A 20,277-nucleotide genomic window follows, 5' to 3' on the forward strand; every position below is an offset into this window, starting at 1 on the left:
GCCACTTCTTACCTTTAGTGTCTCCCCCCACCCCACCCCACCCCACCATACACACAAAAAAAGCCCCTACAAGGGCTGGACCCACGGAACCCTAGGGATGGCTTAACTCCAGCCTGGTCATCCCCTCCCTGAGGTCGCACTGAGGCTGGCAGCCCTGCCATCTGGATCATCCCCTCCCTGAGGTCCCACTGAGACTGGTAGCCCTGCCACCTCTCTCTGCTCCTCTCCCCATTCTGTGGCTTCAGTGTGCCAGGGGCTGATTAAGGGTAGTCCAACGTGTCAGACAGTTAGTACAAGGGTTCTTCAATGACCGTCCAGCTGCAGGGTGAACTGACAATGAACAAGATAACACACTGGGGCTCCTTTTACCCCAGTCAGGAGGGACAGAGTAGCTCAAATCTATGTTTTGGGGATCTGGAACCTCTATTCCTTCCTGGTACTCCCCAGTTTAGGACATTTTGATAAAAGCTGGTTTAGAGAAGGCAAAGAGCAAGCCCCAGCCCAGGTAGGGCCTCCTACCTCCCCTAGTAATCTCAATCTTGAGACTCCCACACTAGGGTAAACCTGTGGAAAGGCCAATTCCTGTATGGTGAAGTTGGCAGGTCTGATCTGTCTTGGATAAAAGTCTAGCATCCATCTTTCTTTTTTTTTTTTTTTTTAGACCAAGTCTGCCCAGGCTGGAGTGGCAGGCATCTGTAGTCCCAGCTACTTGGGAGGCTGAGGCAGGAGGATCACTTGAACCTGGGGAGTGGAGCTCAAAGTGTGCCAAGATCACGCCACTGCACTCCAGCAGACTTGTTTAGTTTAGTCTTGTTTTTGAGACTTAGGCTCACTCTGTTGCCCAGGCTGTAGTGCAGTGGCATGATCTTGGCTCACTGCAGCCTCTGCCTCCCCAGTTCAAGCGATTCTCCTGACTCTGCCTGGGGAATAGCTAGGACTACAGGCGCACCAACAGGCTCGAGTAACTTTTGTATTTTTAGTAGAGATGGGGGGTCTCACTATATTGCTTAGACTGTTCTTGAACTCCTGGCCTCAAGTAATCCTCCCACCTCTGCCTCCCAAACTGCTGGGCTTATAGGTGTGAGCCACCGCGCCCGAGAATCCTGGAGTTTTTAGCAGGATTCTAGCTCAGAGTTTTCTGTTTGATGCGCTGCTTTTCAGAGTCTTTTATGTTTATATTTAAAAAAATAATTTAGCATAACTTGGTAAAGCTCATTTTAAGAAAAATAACAAAGGCAACAACTTTCCCCACCGTTGGGTTTCCAGTCTCTGTGACCGTCCTGGTTCCCTCTGTACTGCCTCCTCCTGCCACTCTGCTCACCCCGCGTGCTGGGCAGCAAAGGAGTTCTATGCTTTTTGTCTTGTTTTTCTGAGGACCTTTCCTGGGGTTTTGACAGGCCGCTGGTACCCACAGAAGCCTGGAACTGAGGGGGCCCAAAATCATCTCGGGCAACACCACCCGTTTATATAGTAATAGCACAAGACTCCTGCGCCCGAATCACCCAGAGAGCCGACTTGCCGAGCCGGAGCCCAGCCACCCAGGCCGCCACTCTTCTTCTCATTGCGGGTGCAGTGAGATCTGGTCCACTGCTTTTTAAATGCCCCGGGTGCATAAAAACTCGCCTTACTTAGAGTCTTGGGGACGAAGATTTATCCATGGTATAAAAGGATGCACCTTTTGAAACCACAAAAGTAGAAAATGGAGAAACTGAACACGGTCGGCGTTTTACCAGCGTCCAACAGCAACTTCCTATATATTAGATTTCCAAGGAATAGCGGGGCGGAGGCGCTTGGCCACGACAGGAAAAGGTAGGGCTCATGGGTATTGTGACATGCTCCGGAGAAGGGCAGCTTTTCCCTCCCAACGCAGGCCCAAGTCCAGAGGGGCGAGGGAGTCGGACGGAACATGTAGCAGCAATCTGGGGCCCAGCCCTGCAGGGCACCCCCGGAGAGGAAGGCGGAGGAGCAGCCACAGGCTCCGGCCCAGTCTGTCGAGGGCCACGGCCAGGTGCTGCTGATCAGCGAGCCCTGGAAGCAGGATGAGGACGGCCTGAGCCTGCAGAGCTTTCCAGGAGACGCCGCAGCCGATCAGCTCCCCGGGCCCTCGTCCGCCCGAGCCATGAGCGGCCACACCAGCGCCAGTAACTGCACCGCGCAGCGGCCCAAGCGCTCGGGCGACAGCTCAATGAACTGCGACAACTGCCCGGCCACGAAGTCCAAGCGCTTCACCAAGAAACCCGGCGCTCTGGGCCCAAGGCCGAGGACCCGCGCGAGGCTCCTGGGGCTCCTCCTGGGACCCCAGCGGCTCCTCCTGGGACCTCCACCTCCGCGGCGGAGGGCACAGCGTCTGGACGCGGGGCCCCGCAGCACCCGCCGGAGCCAGGCGCGCAGCTGCTCCTGGTGCTGTGCCCCGCGTCCGCGCTCCTCACGCAGCTGCCGCGGCTGCAGCTGCTCCTGCAACAGCTGCGCGCCCGGGACCGACGTCCGCCCGCCGCGCTCGTGGGGATCGTGGTGAAGCCGCGGCAGGAGGAGGAGGCCGAGGCGCGCCGCCGCATGGAGGCCCTGCTCAGCCGAGTCCTCGCGCCGCACAGCCCCGCCGTCGAGGTGCACCCGGCCGTGTTCTGCCCCGAGGCACCCTGAACGTCCAGCGCGCCGCCAGCCAAGCGCACAGGGTCTCCCTGGTGGACCGGGAGACGCAGACCGATGGTGAGGGGTCGGCGCGGGGAGGGGGGAGCCCCTGGGCCGAGAACGCTCAAACACGCAGCCCTGGACCCCGACCCTGCCGCCCCGCGGAGTAGAGGACAAAGCCCCGGAGTCACAGCCTCTCTCCTAGCGCCTCCAGTAGTTTTGGGTACTGTTTTGGGTGGGAACGAACTGGAGTTCCTCCCGGTGTGCTCACTGGGGCAATCTCGGCGTCAGAAGTGTTCGAATTAATTCGGAGGGCTACGATCCCCACTCACTGGCCCCACCTACAACTTGGGGCATCGGTTCTCATGACTTGGGGTCAGGCTTTTGTCAGGTATTGATTTGGGTTTTGTAGAAACGGGGCCCCACTCCCTCCTCTCCACATCCTCCTCTCCCTTGCTTGCTTCTTTAGTCTTCTCCAGGGAAGAATAATAACACTAAAAGCACGCCTCTTGTGAGTCAGGCGCTGTTCTAAGGGCTTTTCACCTGGATCCTCATGGCAACCCTCTCAGGTGGAACTCCACTAGACTAGCTGGCCGACTTCAGGATTCTCCTTCGCAACCCTTGAGACCCTTCCTGTTACTGAGACCAGGCCTGTGGTCCACGGGATTAATTTGTCAGTCTAAGGTTCCTGGGCAGTGAGCTCTTGAGGGAGCGCCAAGTCCCGTACCTACCTGCCAGCTCCACCCTGCCAGGGGCAGCAGGAGGGACTGAGGAAGTGCTGTGTGTGGCAGAGTCCAAAGCTCAGGTACCCAAGGTCTGCCACCCTTCAGCTGGTGACCAGAGCAGGCGTCCTCTCTGTGGACCAGGGTCCCTCCTGTGTGATGTGAAGGTGAAGGGCCGTTTGATGTCCAGGGTGCCGTCCAGCTCAGAGAGGTCAGCTTCAGGACAAATGGTGACACACTTATTCTGGGTGCCCAGGAAACCAGAACCATCAGAGACCTTCTGGGAGGAAATTTTCACCCCATCGAGACCTTATTCTGACTATCTCATTTCCAATTCCCTTCCCCTACCTAGTCTACGGCATTTTCACATGACTGGCATCCCTGGTTAGGAAACTCCGTTGCCCATGGACTAGTCCAACTGTGATCCTCAGCCAAGGCCAGAGAAGTCCCAGTCCATTTTTGAAAGTAACCCCTTGGTGATGAAGCCTTGGTGGAGGTACCTGATCCCCCACCACCCATGCCCACCTGCCCCCATCACAGCTTCCTGCTGTCACAGCTTCCTGCTTTCTCCGTCCTCCTACCTTCACCTTTATTCAGTTCCAGCAGCTTGCATTGAGCCCCTACTCTGGACTGTGGCCTTCTGAGGTTTCCACCATCTGGGGTTGGGGAATGAGAGGGAAGACAAAGACAGAAATAATTCTAATGCCATTCAGAATATGACCAGTCTCATATAAAGAGGTGCCCTGGAGCTCAACAGTGAGGGAAGGATGGCTTCCAGTTGGAGATCTCAAGAAAGGCTTTTTTTTTTTTTTTTTTTTTGAGATGGAGTCTCGGTCTGTGGCCCAGGCTGGAGTGCAGTGACGTGATCTCCGCTCACTGCAACCTCCACCTCCTGGGTTCAAGCAATTCTCCTGCCTTAGCCTCCTGAGTAGCTGGGACCACAGGTGTGTGCCACCATGCCCGGCTTATTTTTTTTGTATTTTTAGTAGAGACAGGATTTCGCCATGTTGGCCAGGCTGGTCTCAAACTCCGAACCTCAGGTGATCCGCCTGCCTCAGCCTCCCAAAGTGCTGGGATTGCAGGCATGAACCACTGTGCCCAGCTTAGAAAGGCTTTATGAAAAGATGGACCCACTTGAGATAGGGCTTGACCAGAAAATGTTTTGGTAGAGGTGCAGAGAGGGGTGTAGAGGAGAAGGGCTTCTGAAAATGCAGGAATGTTCAGCCTTTTCAGGACACCTCTGGTGTTCCTGGTTGGCTAGAGCTGGACACAGGTAGTAGTGGTGGCTGATCAGCTCTGGGCAGTGGGCTGTGACTATATTATGGAAGAGCCAGGCTTCCTGACTAGGAACAGGTGCTCAAGCAGAAGGCAGAGGGGCCAGGTGCAGTGGCTCATGTCTGTAATCCCAACACTTAGGGAGGCCAAGGCAGGCAGATCACTTGAGGTCAGGAGTTCGAGACCAGCCTGGCCAACAGAGCGAAACCCTGTCTCTACTAAAACTATAAAAGTTAGCCAGGCGTGGTGGCACATGTCTGTAATCTACTCAGGAGGCTGGAGCATGCCTGTAAGCTACTCGGGAGGCTGAGGCAGGAGAATCAGTTGAACCTAGGAGGTGGAGGTTGCAGTGAGCCAAAATTGGGCCACTGCACTCCTGGAGACAGAGTGAGACTCTGAAAACAAAAACAAAAGAAGAAGAAGAAGAAGGCAGGGGGCGCAGGGAAGAGGTTCTAGCAAAGAGCTATTGAGGGACCATTCTTCCTCAATCTTCTGGGACAACCTCTTTCCACAGGTGCCATCTCTCTGCTTCTTGGGACCACTCTTACTAAAGAATTCACGTATATTTTTGCTGCTGCCACAGAGAAATTCCCCACTTCTCCCTAGGCCTGCCCTCTGTGCTTCCTCTATCTTTCTACTGGAAGACAGAGACCCATTCCCTGTGCCCTGTTTGGCTCCTTCTGGTAAAATGGAAGATTTCTTTCATTGCTACCAGGAAGTTCTACCTATATGTGTCTGCTCCTATCTGATTCATTTACACCAACGTGGCACAACCAGGGGCAATTTTGACACACACACAACCACCCCATCTCTAGGGGACATTTAGCAATATCTGGAGATATTTTGGGTTGTCCTGGGGTAGGGGGGAGTAAAGACGGGGTAAAGACCAGGGATCTGGTAAACTTCCTACAATGTACGGGATGACCCCCCACAACAAAGAATTACTCAGCCCAAAAATGTCAACAGGGCTGAGGTTGAAAAACACTGATTTAAACCAGGTTGAGGCCCTCAGCCAAAGCCCATTGGTACCTGAAAATCCAACTTTGCAGAGATGAACGCCTCAGTAGTTCCTGACCTGTCTGCTAGATCCCAACAGGGTTCCTGGCCTGGGTTTCCAGTCTCTCTGATTCTAAATGGAGTCCGCTCAAGGGTTCCATTGCTCTTGGCTTCAGGGAATTACCACCTTCATATAGATTCACCTGCTCCCAGAGCCTCCTTAGGCCAAGGTCAACCAAACACAACCCAACACTCTTGAGCTGAGCTTGCCTTCACTTCTGATCCTTCCTGCCTTTGTTTTCTTCTATCTTCTCACTCAGGGCCTTTTTTTTTTTTTTTTTTTTTTTTTTTTTTTTTTTGAGACGAGTCTCACTCTGTTGTCAGGCTGGAGGGCAGTGGCACAATCTCGGCTCACTATAACCTCCACCTCACATGTTCAAGCGATTCTCCTGCCTCAGCCTCCCGAGTACCTGGGACTACAGGCATGCAGCACCATGCCCAGCTAATTTTCATATTTTTAGTAGAGACGGGTTTTCACCATGTTGGCCAGGATGGTCTCGATCTCTTGACCTCATGATCTGCCTGCCTCGGCCTCCCAAAGTGCTAGGATTATAGGTGTGAGCCGCCGCGCCAGGCCACTGGGGGACTTTTTAATTCATTATTTGCAAAGCCTGTATAATTATCTGACTCCCTATTGTTTTCTGGGATCATGAAAATAATGAGCCCCAAACTGGAATTTAGTCCTGCCGATGCCCCCAGCCAGCTGTGTGACCCTGGGAAAGTAACTTAACTTCACTAAACCTCAGTGTTCTGAGAAAAGGTCATCATTAAGGTCTTTTAGGCTCTAGAAGCCCTAAACTATGTCCTGTCATTTCAGAGTTCACGTCGGGTCTGGCTTTGTGTGGCCCGAAGCCCTGGTTTTTTTTTGTTTTGTTTTTTTTGTTTTTTTTTTTTGTTTTTTTGAGATAGAGTCTTGCTCTGTCGCCCAGGCTGGAGTGCAGTGGCGCGATCTCGGCTCACTTCAAGCTCCGCCTCCCGGGTTCACACCATTCTCCTGCCTCAGCCTCCTGAGTAGCTGGGACTACAGGCGGCCGCCACCACGCCCGGCTAATTTTTTGTATTTTTAGCAGAGATGGGGTTTCACCGTGTTAGCCAGGATGGTCTCAATCTCCTGACCTCGTGATCCGCCCGCCTCGGCCTCCCAAAGTGCTGGGATTACAGGCATGACCGAAGCCCTTTTTATCTGTGTGGATCTGCTCTAAACCTTCCCCTGGGGCAGGAGCTCCTGCGCTCGCCAGTCCCACACTCACCCACCTGTGACACACTCGCGGGGAAAGCAGTCTCCTAAGGTGAACACATTTTATGTTGCAGTCACCGTATGAGCTTTAGATTGTCTTTTAAAAACACTTTTCCTTCTTCCGTCCTAAAATAAAAATCACATTTAATGAGCATATCAAATTAATTTAGAGAAAGATTCAGTCACCTGCTTAACCCAGCCAGTTGGGGTTTGGGAGATAGTCTGTGGTTGCCATTGTCACGAGTTTGAGACAGATGTTAGTTTTCTGAACAGCTGTTATGTTCTCAGGGAAAATTATTTGCCAAATGCAAAGGTTCTTATAGAAGTCAGGTCAACCCCCAAACTCCCCTCCCACAGTGGGAGAGGGCAGGCTTTGGGGGAAGGGGTAAGCTACTCTGAGTTGGTAGCAGGCTCTGGGCCATGGTAAAGCCTTCGAAGAAGCTCCAAATCTTCAGGAAGCTGACCTGAAGATGAATGCGTGGGGAGCATGGATTTTTGAGGTGTAGGAGTACGGGGTATGTGGAAGCCAGTGACAGAGCTGAGCGTCACATCCAGGGTATCTGAGAGCAAAACAGGTAGCTCACATGGACCCAGGAACACGCCAGCAGAGAGGTGCCTGAAGGCAGTGCTCTGGTCGCAGAAGCATGAGGATCTGGCTGTCACCGGCCCTGCAGCCAGGGCTGTGAGGACCAGGGCAGCCGCTGCCCCCTGCCTAGCCTGGCAGCCTGGGATGAGGGAAGACGCCAGGCTGGTGTCTGCGGAGAAGACTGTCCCTGCAGCCCTGCCATAGGAGCCACCCTGGCTTTTATGACCTCACAGGAGGTGTGGGTCACTGTTCTCTGTGGGGCCTGGGTCCAGCTGGAGGCCAGAGCCAGGCCCCTAGGGCAAAGGGCAAACGGCCCCTCCAGGAGGGAGCCGGGAGATTACGCAGCTCCATGTAGGTCCACGTCTAGGTTGGAAGGATCCACCATGAAGAAGGTCAAGAAGAAAAGGTCAGAGGCCAGACGCCACCAAGACTCTACCTCCCAGCATCCTAGCTCCAATTCCACCTCTCAGCAGCCTACTCCTGAATCCACGCCACAGCAGCCTAGTCCTGAATCCACGCCACAGCAGCCTAGTCCTGAATCCACGCCACAGCAGCCTAGCCTTGAATCCACACCACAGCAGTCCAGCCTTGAAACCACCTCCCGGCAGCCAGCATCCCAAGCTCTTCCAGCACCCGAAATCCACAGCTCCTCTCACTGCCTATTATCTCCAGATGCTAACGTGAAGGCAGCCCCTCAATCCAGGAAAGCAGGTGGGCTGTCTTCTAGCTTCAGCAGTTTCAGCCTTCCTGCTGATGGAGTTCTGGGTCATCCCAAAGGCTGGTTCTTGTAGGATACTGATGCATGGTTAACGTGTATCCTGGAGCTGTGCTGTAGAGTGTGAAGGGTTTTTTTGTTTGTTTCTACCCAAGAGACCAGGATTCCTGGGTTTTGTCATTTTTCATCATCCTGAGTCTCATTCATTGAAGACAGCCACACATACATATAAACATTTAACTTGGTTCTGTAGTAATACTTGCTCACTAGGAATCAGTAGTGCCATGCAACTGCTAAAAAATAAAAACCAAGGATGCATTAATAGAAGTATATGGTTTAGAATAAGGGAGGTGATGATACTGCTTTATTCTGTCCTCATCAAGCTATCCTTTTGGGCTGTAAAAGATGCCTGACAAACTAGTCCAAGGAAGATAGTCTGGGTTGATGGAGGATGAGAAGGATCAGGGAGGCCATTTAGTGTATGACAGTCAATTGAAGGAATTGGAGGATGTCTGTCTGTCAGGTGGAAGATGTAAATAGACTTGTTCCTTATTGTCCTCAGAGGTCTAAGGGCCTGATATGGTTTGGCTGTGTCCCCACCCAAATCTCTTCTTGAATTCCCAGGTGTTGTGGGAAGGACCCAGTGGGAAGTGATTGAATCACGGGGGTGGGTTATTCCGTGGTGTTCTCATGATAATGAATAAGTTTCATGAGATCTAATGGTTTTAAAAAAGGGAGTTTCCCTGCACAAGCTCTCTTCTCTTGTCTGCCACCATGTGAGATGTGCCTTTCACCTTCCACCATGATTGTGAGGCCTCCCTAGCCACGTGGAACTGTAAGTTCAACAAACCTCTTTATTTTCTCGGATATGTCCTTATCAACAGTGTGAAAACAGACAAATACAGGCCCATGGATAGGATAGCCAGACAAAATACAAGACTGTCAGTTAAATTTTAATTTTAGTAAACAACAAATAATATTTTTAGTATGTGTGTCCCCAATATTGCATGGGCATCCTATATTTTTATTTGCTAAATTAGCAACCTTACCCATGGAAGACATTAGCGACAGACAGACTTCGGCTCAACATAAAAAACTTCCCAACAATTAGCTCTGTCTGAAAATGGAATGGCTGTCAGGAAAAGTGGTTCCCCATCTTCTTGGGAGCCAAACAATGTCTGAATAAGTATTGGATTGTGTAGAGGGAATTCAAGTGGAGTTCAGGAGGTGGGCTGGTTTATACTACTAACAATAATGGTGATCGCAAACTAACATTATCACTAAGCGTTTACTGTGTACCTAGCATTCAGCTCAGGTGTCTTAATTTTCACATGTGACAGTCCTATAAAAGTTCTTCCATATCATCTCCATTTTATAGATGGGTAAACTGAGGCTCATAGGAGTCAAACAAGTTGCTCTTGAGCAGACACTGGTAGCCCTGAGAAGGGAAACCCACTCTATTCTGGCTCCAGAACCCTCACTCTAAACCACAGCACTGACCTTTCCATTCCAAGAGGCCCAGGAGTCTCCACAAGAGGAAGAACATCTTTGTCCGAGCAGCTCCTGGATCTGCCATGAGCCAGCGCCCATGGCTCCATATCCTTGAACAGGCCACACTCCATAGGCCACAGTTTACCCCCCGGGATTGTGTGGGCATAAACTAAATAAGAGATGGAGATGAGAGTGCTAAATGCAAGGCATGCCATGCCAATGATCCTTCCATGGCCAGGAATCAGTCCCTTCTTGACATATGATACTGATTTTGAGCACCATACTATATGTTGTAAAGATTGTGATCATTAGCCACTGAAACATTTCTGGGTTATGGTCTTCAGAACTGATATCTTCAGTACTGGTAGAAAGCAAAACTTTCCATTCCCAAGTCTTTTAATGAACACATGTGACTCACACTCAGAGATGAATTTGGCCCATTGAAGAGGCAAAGCAAGAAAGCAAGAAACGGTGGTGGCTCGACAGTGGTTACAACGGACACTCTATACCTCTTCCAAAGGAATTCTCTGCAGTAGAAAGGAACGCTGGAGATGCAGGATGAGGGCCTGCGAGTAAAGCATGACATTTCCTAAAATCCAAGCCTTTTTGTGTGCAGAAATATTGTAGCTCAAGAAAATGCCAGTCTTCCACTAGGATGGGTATAATCAGAAGAATGGACAATAACAAGTGTTGGTGAGGATGTAGAGAAGCTGGAATCCTCATATACTCTAGGTGGGAATGTAAAATGGTGCAGCTGCTATGGAAACAGTCTGGTGGTTCCTCAGAGGAACATGAAGTTAACTTATGACCCAGCAATTCCACTTCTCGGTATACATCCAAGAGAATTCGAATCATATTATTAAGCATATTATTAAACGTATTAGAAGCACACCAAAACTTGCACACAAATGCTCAAAGCAGCAGCATTTGTAATAGCCAAAAAGTGGGAACAACCCAAATGTCCATCAGCTGATGAATGGATAAACAAAATGTGGTATGAAATACCACAGTACAATGAGTATGGTGAAATACTATTTGGCAATAAAAAGAGATAGTGTCCTGATACATGGTACAGCATGGATGAATCTTATAGACATTTGGCTAAGTGAAAGAATTCAGTCTCCCAAAAACCCACACATCGAATGATTCTATTTACGTGAAATGTTCAGAATAGGCAAATGTATTGCCAGGGACTGGGGGAACTGGGAGAATGGGGAGTAACCGCTCATGGAGATAGGGTTTCTTTTTGGGGAAATGAAGATGTTCTGAAATTAGTGGTGATGGCCACAAAACTTTATGAATACACTAAAAACCACTGAGCACTCTAAAAGGGTGAATTTTATTGCCTGGAAATGATATCTCAATTTAAAAACTTTTTTGTAACTAAAGAAAGAGAAAAGACAAGTCTTGCCTTTAGAATCCCCTCTCCTCATTCCGGGAAAGTACGTGTTGTGGGCAAGTCTAAGCAGAAAGTATACTGACTCTGCCAGGTTGACCACCTGTTTCATGCAGCTTAGGGTCAGAAGAATCTGTAGCTCTGTCAAGAAGCCGCAGGGCTACAGATAGGAAACAGGAGGGAATAATATAGCCAGAAATTATCTTACCCAACCACAGAGGGCATCATCTACATTCTGCTGGAATCCGTACCAGAGAGGACAGAAACAGAAGATAAGATCAGGACTGGAAACTAGAGCTGTGGTTGTCTTCTGGATGGATCAGTATGCTCTAGATCAATGCAATGTGGCAGCTCCAATTCCAGGAATCTCAGTGCAGCCTCTCCTGAGGTGGGCAGTCACCTGAAATTCCATTTTCACTGAATTAAACATGAGAAATCCTGAGTTGAGAAAGCCACCTTCTGCAATCCACTCCCCATAAGGGCACATCCCTTAAATTATCTGAGCCTCAGTTTCCTTATTTGTAAAACAAGACCAGCAGTATCCCCTTTACAGGATTACTGTGAAATTAAATGAGATGGGCCTGCTAAGTGCAAAGCATCCTGAAGGTGTAAGCCATGACAGCATCAGCACCACCTCCGTCATCATCGTCGTCATCGTCATCGTCGTTGTTTTTGTTGCTACTCCCAGGTAGCACCAGCATAAAGCAGCCATTTTCCCATGCAGTCAGTCTTCTCTTCTGTTTGGTTAGAGAACATTCTGTGAGAGAACTGCCTTCCTTGAGTAGTTCAGTCCCAAATCCTCAATGATGCCTTGGAAAAAATCCAGGGTTCGCCCTGGTAATCCTGCAGCTGCTGCTGTTGTGGGGGGCCTTCTCAGACTGTGTTCCAGGCCCCCCCGCCCCAGCCTCCCAAGGCAGGTGCCTCCCTCACCTCTCTCCTTCTGTCCCCACAGGGCCTCTGACTCGCGCCGGCCCGCATTCCTGCTCCTGTGCCACTTGCCCCTACAGCTCTGCTTGCTGGCGTCGTCTGGGGCTGTGCCATAGCCGCATCTTCGATGTCCTTCTGCCTCGGGACTGGCAGATGGCACCAGGGAGAGGACTCCCCAACCTGCTCACCTTCTACAGGTTCCAAGCGCGAGAGGCTAGAGCCTCGGGGCACACAGTTCCCAGGGCCAGGCTCTGCCCCCAGACCTTATTAGCAGTCATGTATCACTTTCTCTTGGGAATCCCAGGCTGAAGGAAAGCCTTTCCCTCTTTGCTTTGGCCACTTCCTGGACGTTGGCAGGCAGGGCCCTTTCTGACCGGCCCCACCCCCTGGGGTACCCACCCCGCCTGTACAGAGAGGTGCCAGTTTTCTTCCTTACTGGGATTCCTCCTCCTCAGGGGCTTCCTTTTTCTTTTCTCCAGAGATGCCCGCCCCTCCTCAGAACACTCTCCCTCTCAGCCCTTCACAGATTCCGAGTCGCTCAGGAGCTTTGTGTTTAAACACTGTTTGGCTGTGCACCTCCGTGGCCCCTCAGTGGCCTGTGTCATAGGCAAGGGCCTTAGGTTCCTGATCTGCCTACGAATGTCACCTGGAATTTAATGATAAAAAACTACTTGTAACTCATATGCCTCCTCCACACAATAGCAAGACCTCAGCCCCCTTCAGACTGTGCCAGGCTCTTTCTGGGGGTCCCCACAGGGGACATGTGCCCCCAGGCTGGTCTGTTGGTGGCAGCCCCCATGACATCACCCATAGTATCTGTCCTTCCTTCCTCTTCCCACAAAGCCACCAGAAGCAGTGTCATGGCTGCCACCGCCCTCATACGAAGACCCCATCCATGCAGGGAACAGACTGGAGATGTTCCCATCTTTGGCGCTGCTAGGTTACATGCACGGGCTGGGAGGGGGGTCGCCGTCCGCCCCACCTGAGGGCCTCACAGGTCTCAAAGGAAGAGGCCCTTCCACTTGGCGACTTCATACCCCCACCCCAGGAGCTGAGCCCCCCCAACCCCCATCCTCGTCCTGTTCCTCTTCCCAGCCTCTTCCCTACTCAATCCCCTCTCCTTACTGGAGCTGAAAAACTCCATCTCTCCTACACGTGGGGATAAGCAAATAGATACCGGGGCATGTGGGGAGAATACGCTTGGAGCCAAAAATACTCCACCACCCAGTAAGCTCCATCAAGGAAAGGTCTGCCTGCCACCGTTAGCCACACCCCGCCCACACGCTTAGTACTTCCATCCATCCATGGCCAAATCGTGCCATGGGTTCATATCGTTTTAAAACCAGCAAGTGTTATTGAGAGAAACTTACTATGCAGAGGACATGGGGCACTGTGAGGGAAACCAGAACAGGGAACTTTACCCCTAAAATTGTTGCAGTCTGCATGGAGAGCTAAGACCCATGCATTTAGAAACCAAGATGCAAGATGCAAAGAGCCATGTGTCCTCTAGGAGAGGGTCCATCTGGAACCCCTGAAAGGTTCCAACAGGAACAGGCTCCAGCAGGAACCTCTGAAAGGTTCCTGTCAACAGCATGTGAGCCGAGTCCAAAAGGATCTTGAAGCCCTCTCTGGCTTAAGATGAAAAGTGGGAGCAATCTGGGTGCAGGAAAAGGCAAGCGTGAGGCTCAGAATCAGGAAAGTGAGCAGGGAGAGACAGGGACCATATCTGGCCAGGGCAAGACATGTAGTTTTAATTCTGTTCCAATTTTAGCACTCGCATGCTTTTCTCAATGGAGTGTAATGTTGGCTCTTGGCTTTCAATCCACATTCACATTAAACAAGAATCCCTATTTTTGTAGGATTTTTATCAAAATGGGTATTGCATTTTTTGAATGCCCTCCTCACAATGATTGCCTTAATCATGTTTTCCTTGCCTTTGTGTGGGTGTAATGTATTATTTCCCAAGGTTCCTTTCTCTCAATGGAGTGAAGTGATAGAACCTACCTCATAGGGTTGTTGTGAGGCTTGAAGAAGACACTGCATGTGAGGCGTTTAGCACAAGGCCTGGCTCACAGCGGACTTGACCACCTTCCTAACCTGGTCCCCCTCTGAGTGTTCAGGGCAGCTGGCATCCCAGGCCAGCTCACCCTCCGATCCTCAGGGGTCTTTCGGTAGGGACTTGTTGGAAGGATGGGAAGAATTCAGTGTTCTCCTAAGAGGAGTTTGGAGAGGGGGAAGATGGGTATTCCTGCAATCCTGAGGGGGCCACATAATTTCCACTTTCTCCTGCTCGTAGAGAGGCACCGAAGCCCAGCTTCCCACCACCCCCACTTCTGCTTTGCTCTACAGAAAACCTTCAAGAAAACCCTCCAGTCATCGTAACGCGTGTCCTCCAAGCCCTCGGAACTGTGGCTGTGGCTCTGGGGGCTCTAGGAGCTGCCTACTACATCATTGAATCCTTGTGAACCAGCCCCTAGGCCCACGATCTGGCAGGTATGTGGAGCGCTCTGTCCCTTCGAATGGAGGTGGTCTCTTCAGGTGGACCAAGCCCCGGCCTCTCAAGGGAAGCTTGACAGTGGAGTGACTCCCTCCTGGCCTCAGGGTCAGCCAGCATGGCCCTCTAGGGAAGACCTGATGCTCTCAGATGATGCTAGACTCATTATTATAATTATCTGAACACAGCCCCCACCTCCTCTACCCCGGGATGGTTTCCCTGGTCATGGACCCTGGATGAGAGGAAATGGGAGGGATGGGGGCAAAGATTCTTACCCATCTTGGACCTTTCTTGGAACTTTCTTGGAACTTTCTCCCTGCCTTGAAAGCTTGTCTCCTACCCAGTCGTACCAGTCCATCATCCATAAAGCCCCCTTCTTCCATGAAACATTTCTCCATCTTCCCAACTTCAATGATGTCTTCCATCTTCTCAACCCCTGTCCTCTCCACCTGTGCCTCCTGTGTTGTGGATGATCCTGTTGTTTGCCTGTGGCCTGTCTCCCAGCTGTCCTGCAAGATCCCTGAGGGCAAGGGGCATGGCTCACGCAGCCATCTTCCCTCGCCCCTGGAAGCAAAGCCTGAGACTGGGGTTGGATGGACAGGGTTTATTGAGGAGGTGCTCTCAGGGAGTGAGGGAGTGAGGGAGGCAAGAGGAGACAAGGGAAGGAACTGAGAGGGAGGAGGCCAGACCTCAGCTTGACCCTGTGGGAGCCCTGGAACAAGAATTATGACACAGAGTTAGTCTCAGCAGAGGGGAGAGGCTTGCCCTCTGGTGCTCCTCCTTGTCAGTGCTTGGCTCTAAGGGTTGGGTAGGGACTGCATGTCTTTGTGGAAAGAGCAGCTCCCTTTGGGCTGAGGGCACTTCCCTAGAGGAGGGGCAGCTCTGAGCTGTTAGCAGCACATTCATGACTTGCAGGAGTTGGACAGTGGATGCACCAGCCCAGAAAGGGGATAATCATCTGTTTTCCTTGCCTTTGCAGTGGGCGTAATATATTATTTTCCAAGGTTCCTCTCTCTCAATGGAGTGAAATGATGGAACCTACCTTGTAGGGTTATTGTGAGGCTTGAAGACATTGGGTGTGAGGTGTGAGGGTCTGGGTGGGGCGCCAAGAACTTCCACAATGATCCCTTTGCCATGTCCACACTTAGCAAATGCTTAATAAGTGACAATGGGGATGATAGCATGGAGGTAATGAGAAGCATTTCACCCCACTTCCAGACCTCCACCAGCCCCAGGAGTTGATAGGTGATGGGGCTGGGAGAAGATGTTTAGAATATCTCAAAAGCCAAACCCAGAAGGTAAACTCCAGGGAGAGCTCACCATCCCCTCATGAGCTCTGTGATGCCATGTCCCATGTCTGTGGCAGAGGACATAGTAGTTCCTTAGCTGCTATACTATTTCCTGAGGCGTTTCCTGAGTGGCAAGAACCTCAGTTTCCTTATCTGTAAATAGAGAAAATGACAGTACCTTCCTCTTGAGCCTGTTGGGAGAAGTGAGATAAGGTGTTAGAGCACAGAGCTCACTGCTGGGGGGTCCTGTTGCTGTTGTCAACATGGAGGTGGTGGGAAGGATGCCAGTTTTGGAGTTAGAGCTGCCGGACCATTTCTTGACTCTGCTGCCTGATAGCTGGGTGTTAGAGACACGTTTCTTAATTTCTCTGACAGTGACATGTCTAGTGGGGAGAATAATAACTACCTCCACGGGCAATGGTTTTGAGGATTAACTGAGGGGATGGATGTGCAGAAGTGCTGGGCACAGGACCTGCTGACAGGGATGGGTGGATGCTGGCCACTAGCAACATGACGAATGCACCCGAGTTAAAGCATGTTCTCTTCAAAATTCCTTGCAGCAGAACCTACCTGTTGTGAGCTGGAGTTCTGGAGGCAGGCAGGCTTGAGGTCAGAGGCCTCTTCAACACCCAGTATTTCTGAGGCCTGGGGCAAGTTCCCTAACTCCTGATGTCTCATTTTCTTTTCGTTAAATGGAGATAATAATAGCACAGATCTCATTGGATTGTTGAGGGGATTGAGTGAAAAAAATGCATCTAAAGCACTTAGCACAGTTCCTGGCACAGGGTAAGCACTCAACATAGGTACATCACCACCACTACCACCACTGTCAGCACCATCACCATTATCACCATCATCCTCATCACCATCACCATCCTCATCACCATCTTCATCACCATCACCATCATCACCACCATCACCATCATCACCACCATCACCATCACCATCATCACCACCATCACCACCATCACCATCACCATCACCATCATCATCACTATCATCACCATCATCATCACCACCACCACCATCATCACCACCATCATCACCATCATCGTCATCACCACCACCATCACCATCATCACCATCATCATCACCACCACCATCACCATCATCACTATCATCATCATCACCATCACCACCATCACCATCATCACCATCATCACCATCACCATCACCATCATCACCATCATCATCACCATCACCATCATCACCATCATCACCATCATCACCATCACCATCACCATCATCACCATCATCACCATCACCATCACCATCATCACCATCATCACCATCATCATCATCACCACCACCATCACCATCATCACCATCATCACCATCACCATCACCATCATCACCATCATCACCATCATCATCATCACCATCACCATCACCATCATCACCATCATCACCATCACCATCACCATCATCACTATCATCATCACCACCACCATCACCATCATCACCACCATCACCATCATCACCATCATCACCATCACCATCACCATCATCACCACCATCACCATCATCACCACCATCACCATCATCACCATCACCATCACCATCACCACCATCACCATCATCATCACCACCACCATCACCATCATCACCATCATCACCATCATCACCATCACCATCACCATCATCACCACCATCACCATCATCATCATCACCACCATCATCACCACCATCACCATCATCACCATCACCATCACCATCATCACCACCATCACCATCATCATCATCACCACCATCACCATCATCACCATCACCATCACCATCATCACCACCATCACCATCATCACCACCATCACCATCACCACCATCACCATCATCACCATCACCATCACCATCATCACCATCATCATCACCTCCACCATCATCACCATCACCATCATCATCATCACCATCATCACCATCACCATCACCATCATCACCACCATCACCATCATCACCATCACCATCACCATCATCACCATCATCATCACCATCACCATCACCATCATCACCATCATCATCATCACCACCATCACCATCATCACCATCATCATCATCACCACCATCGCCACCATCATCACTATCACCATTGTCATCACCATCACCATCATCATCACGATCATCATCACCACCACCATCACCACCACCACCCATCTCTATCACCAGGCCCTGCACCTGGCAATTCTGCACATCCCCTCAATTAATCTTTACAACCATCACCCTTGGAGGTAGTTGTCATCAACACCATTATCATCATCATGATAATCATTACCATTTGTTAAATCAGTGTTCCCCTAATTTTACTGACTTTTGATACCTGTAAAATCACTTAATATTTTTCTTTAAATTTGCTTACTTTTTGGCTGGGAATAGTGGCTCAAACCTGTAATTCTAGACCTTTGGGAGGCCCAGGCAGGAGGATAACTTGAGCCTGGGAGTTTGAGACCAGCCTGGGTAACATACCAAGACCTTGTCTCTACAAAAAAAAAAAAAAAAAGAGGAAGAAGAAGAAAAAATATTAAAAAAGTAGCCAGGCATTGTCGTACACACCTGTACATCCCAGCTATTTGGGAGGCTGAGGTGGAAGGATTGCATGAGCTCAGCAGTTGGAGGTTGCAATGAGCTGTAATTGCACCACTGCACTCCAGCCTGAGTGACAGAACTCATGAGACCCTGTCTGAAGAAAGAAAAAAAAAAAAAAGGCCGGGTGTGGTGGCTCACGCCTGTAATCCCAGCACTTTGGGAGGCCGAGGCGGGTGGATCACCAGGTCAGGAGATCAAGACCATCCTGGCTAACACGGTGAAACCCCGTCTCTACAAAAAATACAAAAAAAAAAGCCGGGCGTGGTGGCGGGCACCTGTAGTCCCAGCTACTAGGGAGGCTGAGGCAGGAGAGTGGCGTGAACCCAGGAGGCGAAGGTTGCAGTGAGCCGAGATCGCACCATTGCACTCCAGCCTGGGCAACAACAGCGAAACTCTGTCTCAAAAAAAAAAAGAAAAAAAAATTAGCTTACTTTTTAACTGGCCAGGGAAGAACTTTAGCCAATGAAAGCCGCCTGGGGAACCTGTATGAGAGTCACTGTGGGGGGAGGGCGATGGAGGTGCATCTTGGGGGTACATTAAGTCGTGCTGAGCTTGTAGGCTCAGCTCTTAATCAGCAGGCAGTTTGATGTCCTTCCCTGTCCAGAGAGTGAAGAACCATCTGACGACAGTGACATCTTTCCTTTTTGGGGAAAGATGCTTCTAGAATTTTCTTTCCTGAAGTTTGGTGAACCTCTCCCTTGGCATCTTCCTCAGCTGAAGGTGAGGCCTTAAAAGCAAAGGACTTCTTTCCCAGCCGTTTTGGGCATTGAATGTGGTCAAACCACTGCAGTGTAGCCTTTGGGGAGTGAGACTCCATCATAGCTGCAGGGGCCCCCGGGGAAGGCGCTGGCACCGATGAGCTGAGCAGGAGCCAAGCCTGGCCAGGCGCCTGGCAAAAGGCATTACAGCCTGAGGTGTGTGGCTGAAAGAAAGAGTGGATGCAAGGAATGGAAGAAATTTGAATCCTAAATAATTTATTTCTCCACGGAAGGATCACAGCTGCTGAACCCTAACCTGTGAGGCTGTGAAACTGGAAAGACACCAGGATACAATCCACAGTGTATTGTCTAAGCTGACTGGCTCTGTCCTTGTTTTTCTTACAGATCCAGTTTCCATCAAAGGACCTCTCTTGTCACCAAAATTTAAAAAAAGAAAAAAAAAAAGAATTCTGTTTCTTTAGCATGTTTCACTTAGAGACATCAAAGTTGGACTTGGCAAATGACTAGGAAGGGAGGTCTGGGGGCCCCGGTGACCTTCTGAGCTGCAGGTAAAGCAGAATTGGTGCCTGTCATTCCTGTTCAGGGCCGCAGACCCTCGGTGGAGCAGTTTTCTCTGCACACACTCACAGAACACAGTGTTTGTTTTAGATTTTCTCACTCTAAAGGAAGGAATTATAAAGCTTAACTCAATAGCTAACGTAGTTAGTCATCTGCACCTCTGTCCCAGGGTAATCCCAGTTAGTGGGAATAGGAGGAATGTGCCAGTTCGCCTCCAGGCCTGCACCCCAGAGGACAGAGGCCCTGTGCCCAGGAACACTGTCTCTAGAAATAGCTTCTTTTAGGGTCACCTGTGATGGGGAGCGGCCTGCCATGCAGCCTTGTGGTTAGTGCTGGTGATGTGGCTACACCCAGCCAATGCCTGGTGCGATCTTACCTCTAGCTCCTGAATAGCTGATTTGAAATCTTAGTTCAAGGTGATCCCAGCAAACACCAGTAGGGGAGAGGAGTGTCAACGAGGGAAGGAGGCTGGGTGTGATGGCTCATGCCTATAATCCCAAGACTTTAGGAGGCCAAGGCGGGAGGATGGCTTAAGCCCAGGAGGTCAAGGCTGCAGTGAGCTATGATTGTGCCGCTGCACTCCAGCCTGGACGACATAGCAAGACCT

The 20,277-nt window shown here is 50.5% G+C and overlaps 1 protein-coding gene and 1 pseudogene across 3 annotated transcripts; one reads left to right on the plus strand and one right to left on the minus strand.

The window, feature by feature from the left end:
- Window positions 1–1,781: 1,781 nt before the first annotated feature.
- On the minus strand, window positions 1,782–7,301 carry LOC129488558 (uncharacterized; annotated as a pseudogene).
- Window positions 7,302–7,762: 461 nt separating this feature from the next.
- On the plus strand, window positions 7,763–19,597 carry SPATA3 (spermatogenesis associated 3). Of its 3 annotated transcripts, XM_055290945.2 has the most exons (4): window positions 7,767–8,215; window positions 12,059–12,230; window positions 14,383–14,526; window positions 19,497–19,597. In XM_055290945.2, the coding sequence occupies exons 1-3, from the start codon at window positions 7,888–7,890 to the stop codon at window positions 14,486–14,488; spliced, it is 606 nt and encodes a 201-aa protein (XP_055146920.1). In that variant the 5' UTR covers window positions 7,767–7,887; the 3' UTR covers window positions 14,489–14,526; window positions 19,497–19,597. The 3 variants fall into 3 exon arrangements, with proteins under 3 accessions (XP_055146919.1, XP_055146918.1, XP_055146920.1); XM_055290944.2 differs by lacking the exon at window positions 19,497–19,597 and having other exon boundaries at window positions 7,763–8,215; window positions 14,330–14,525; XM_055290943.2 differs by lacking the exons at window positions 14,383–14,526; window positions 19,497–19,597 and adding an exon at window positions 12,513–12,714 and having other exon boundaries at window positions 7,763–8,215.
- Window positions 19,598–20,277: the final 680 nt, after the last annotated feature.

The sequence above is a fragment of the Symphalangus syndactylus genome, chromosome 8, assembly GCF_028878055.3.
Source record: "Symphalangus syndactylus isolate Jambi chromosome 8, NHGRI_mSymSyn1-v2.1_pri, whole genome shotgun sequence".
Taxonomy (NCBI): Eukaryota; Metazoa; Chordata; class Mammalia; order Primates; family Hylobatidae; genus Symphalangus; species Symphalangus syndactylus.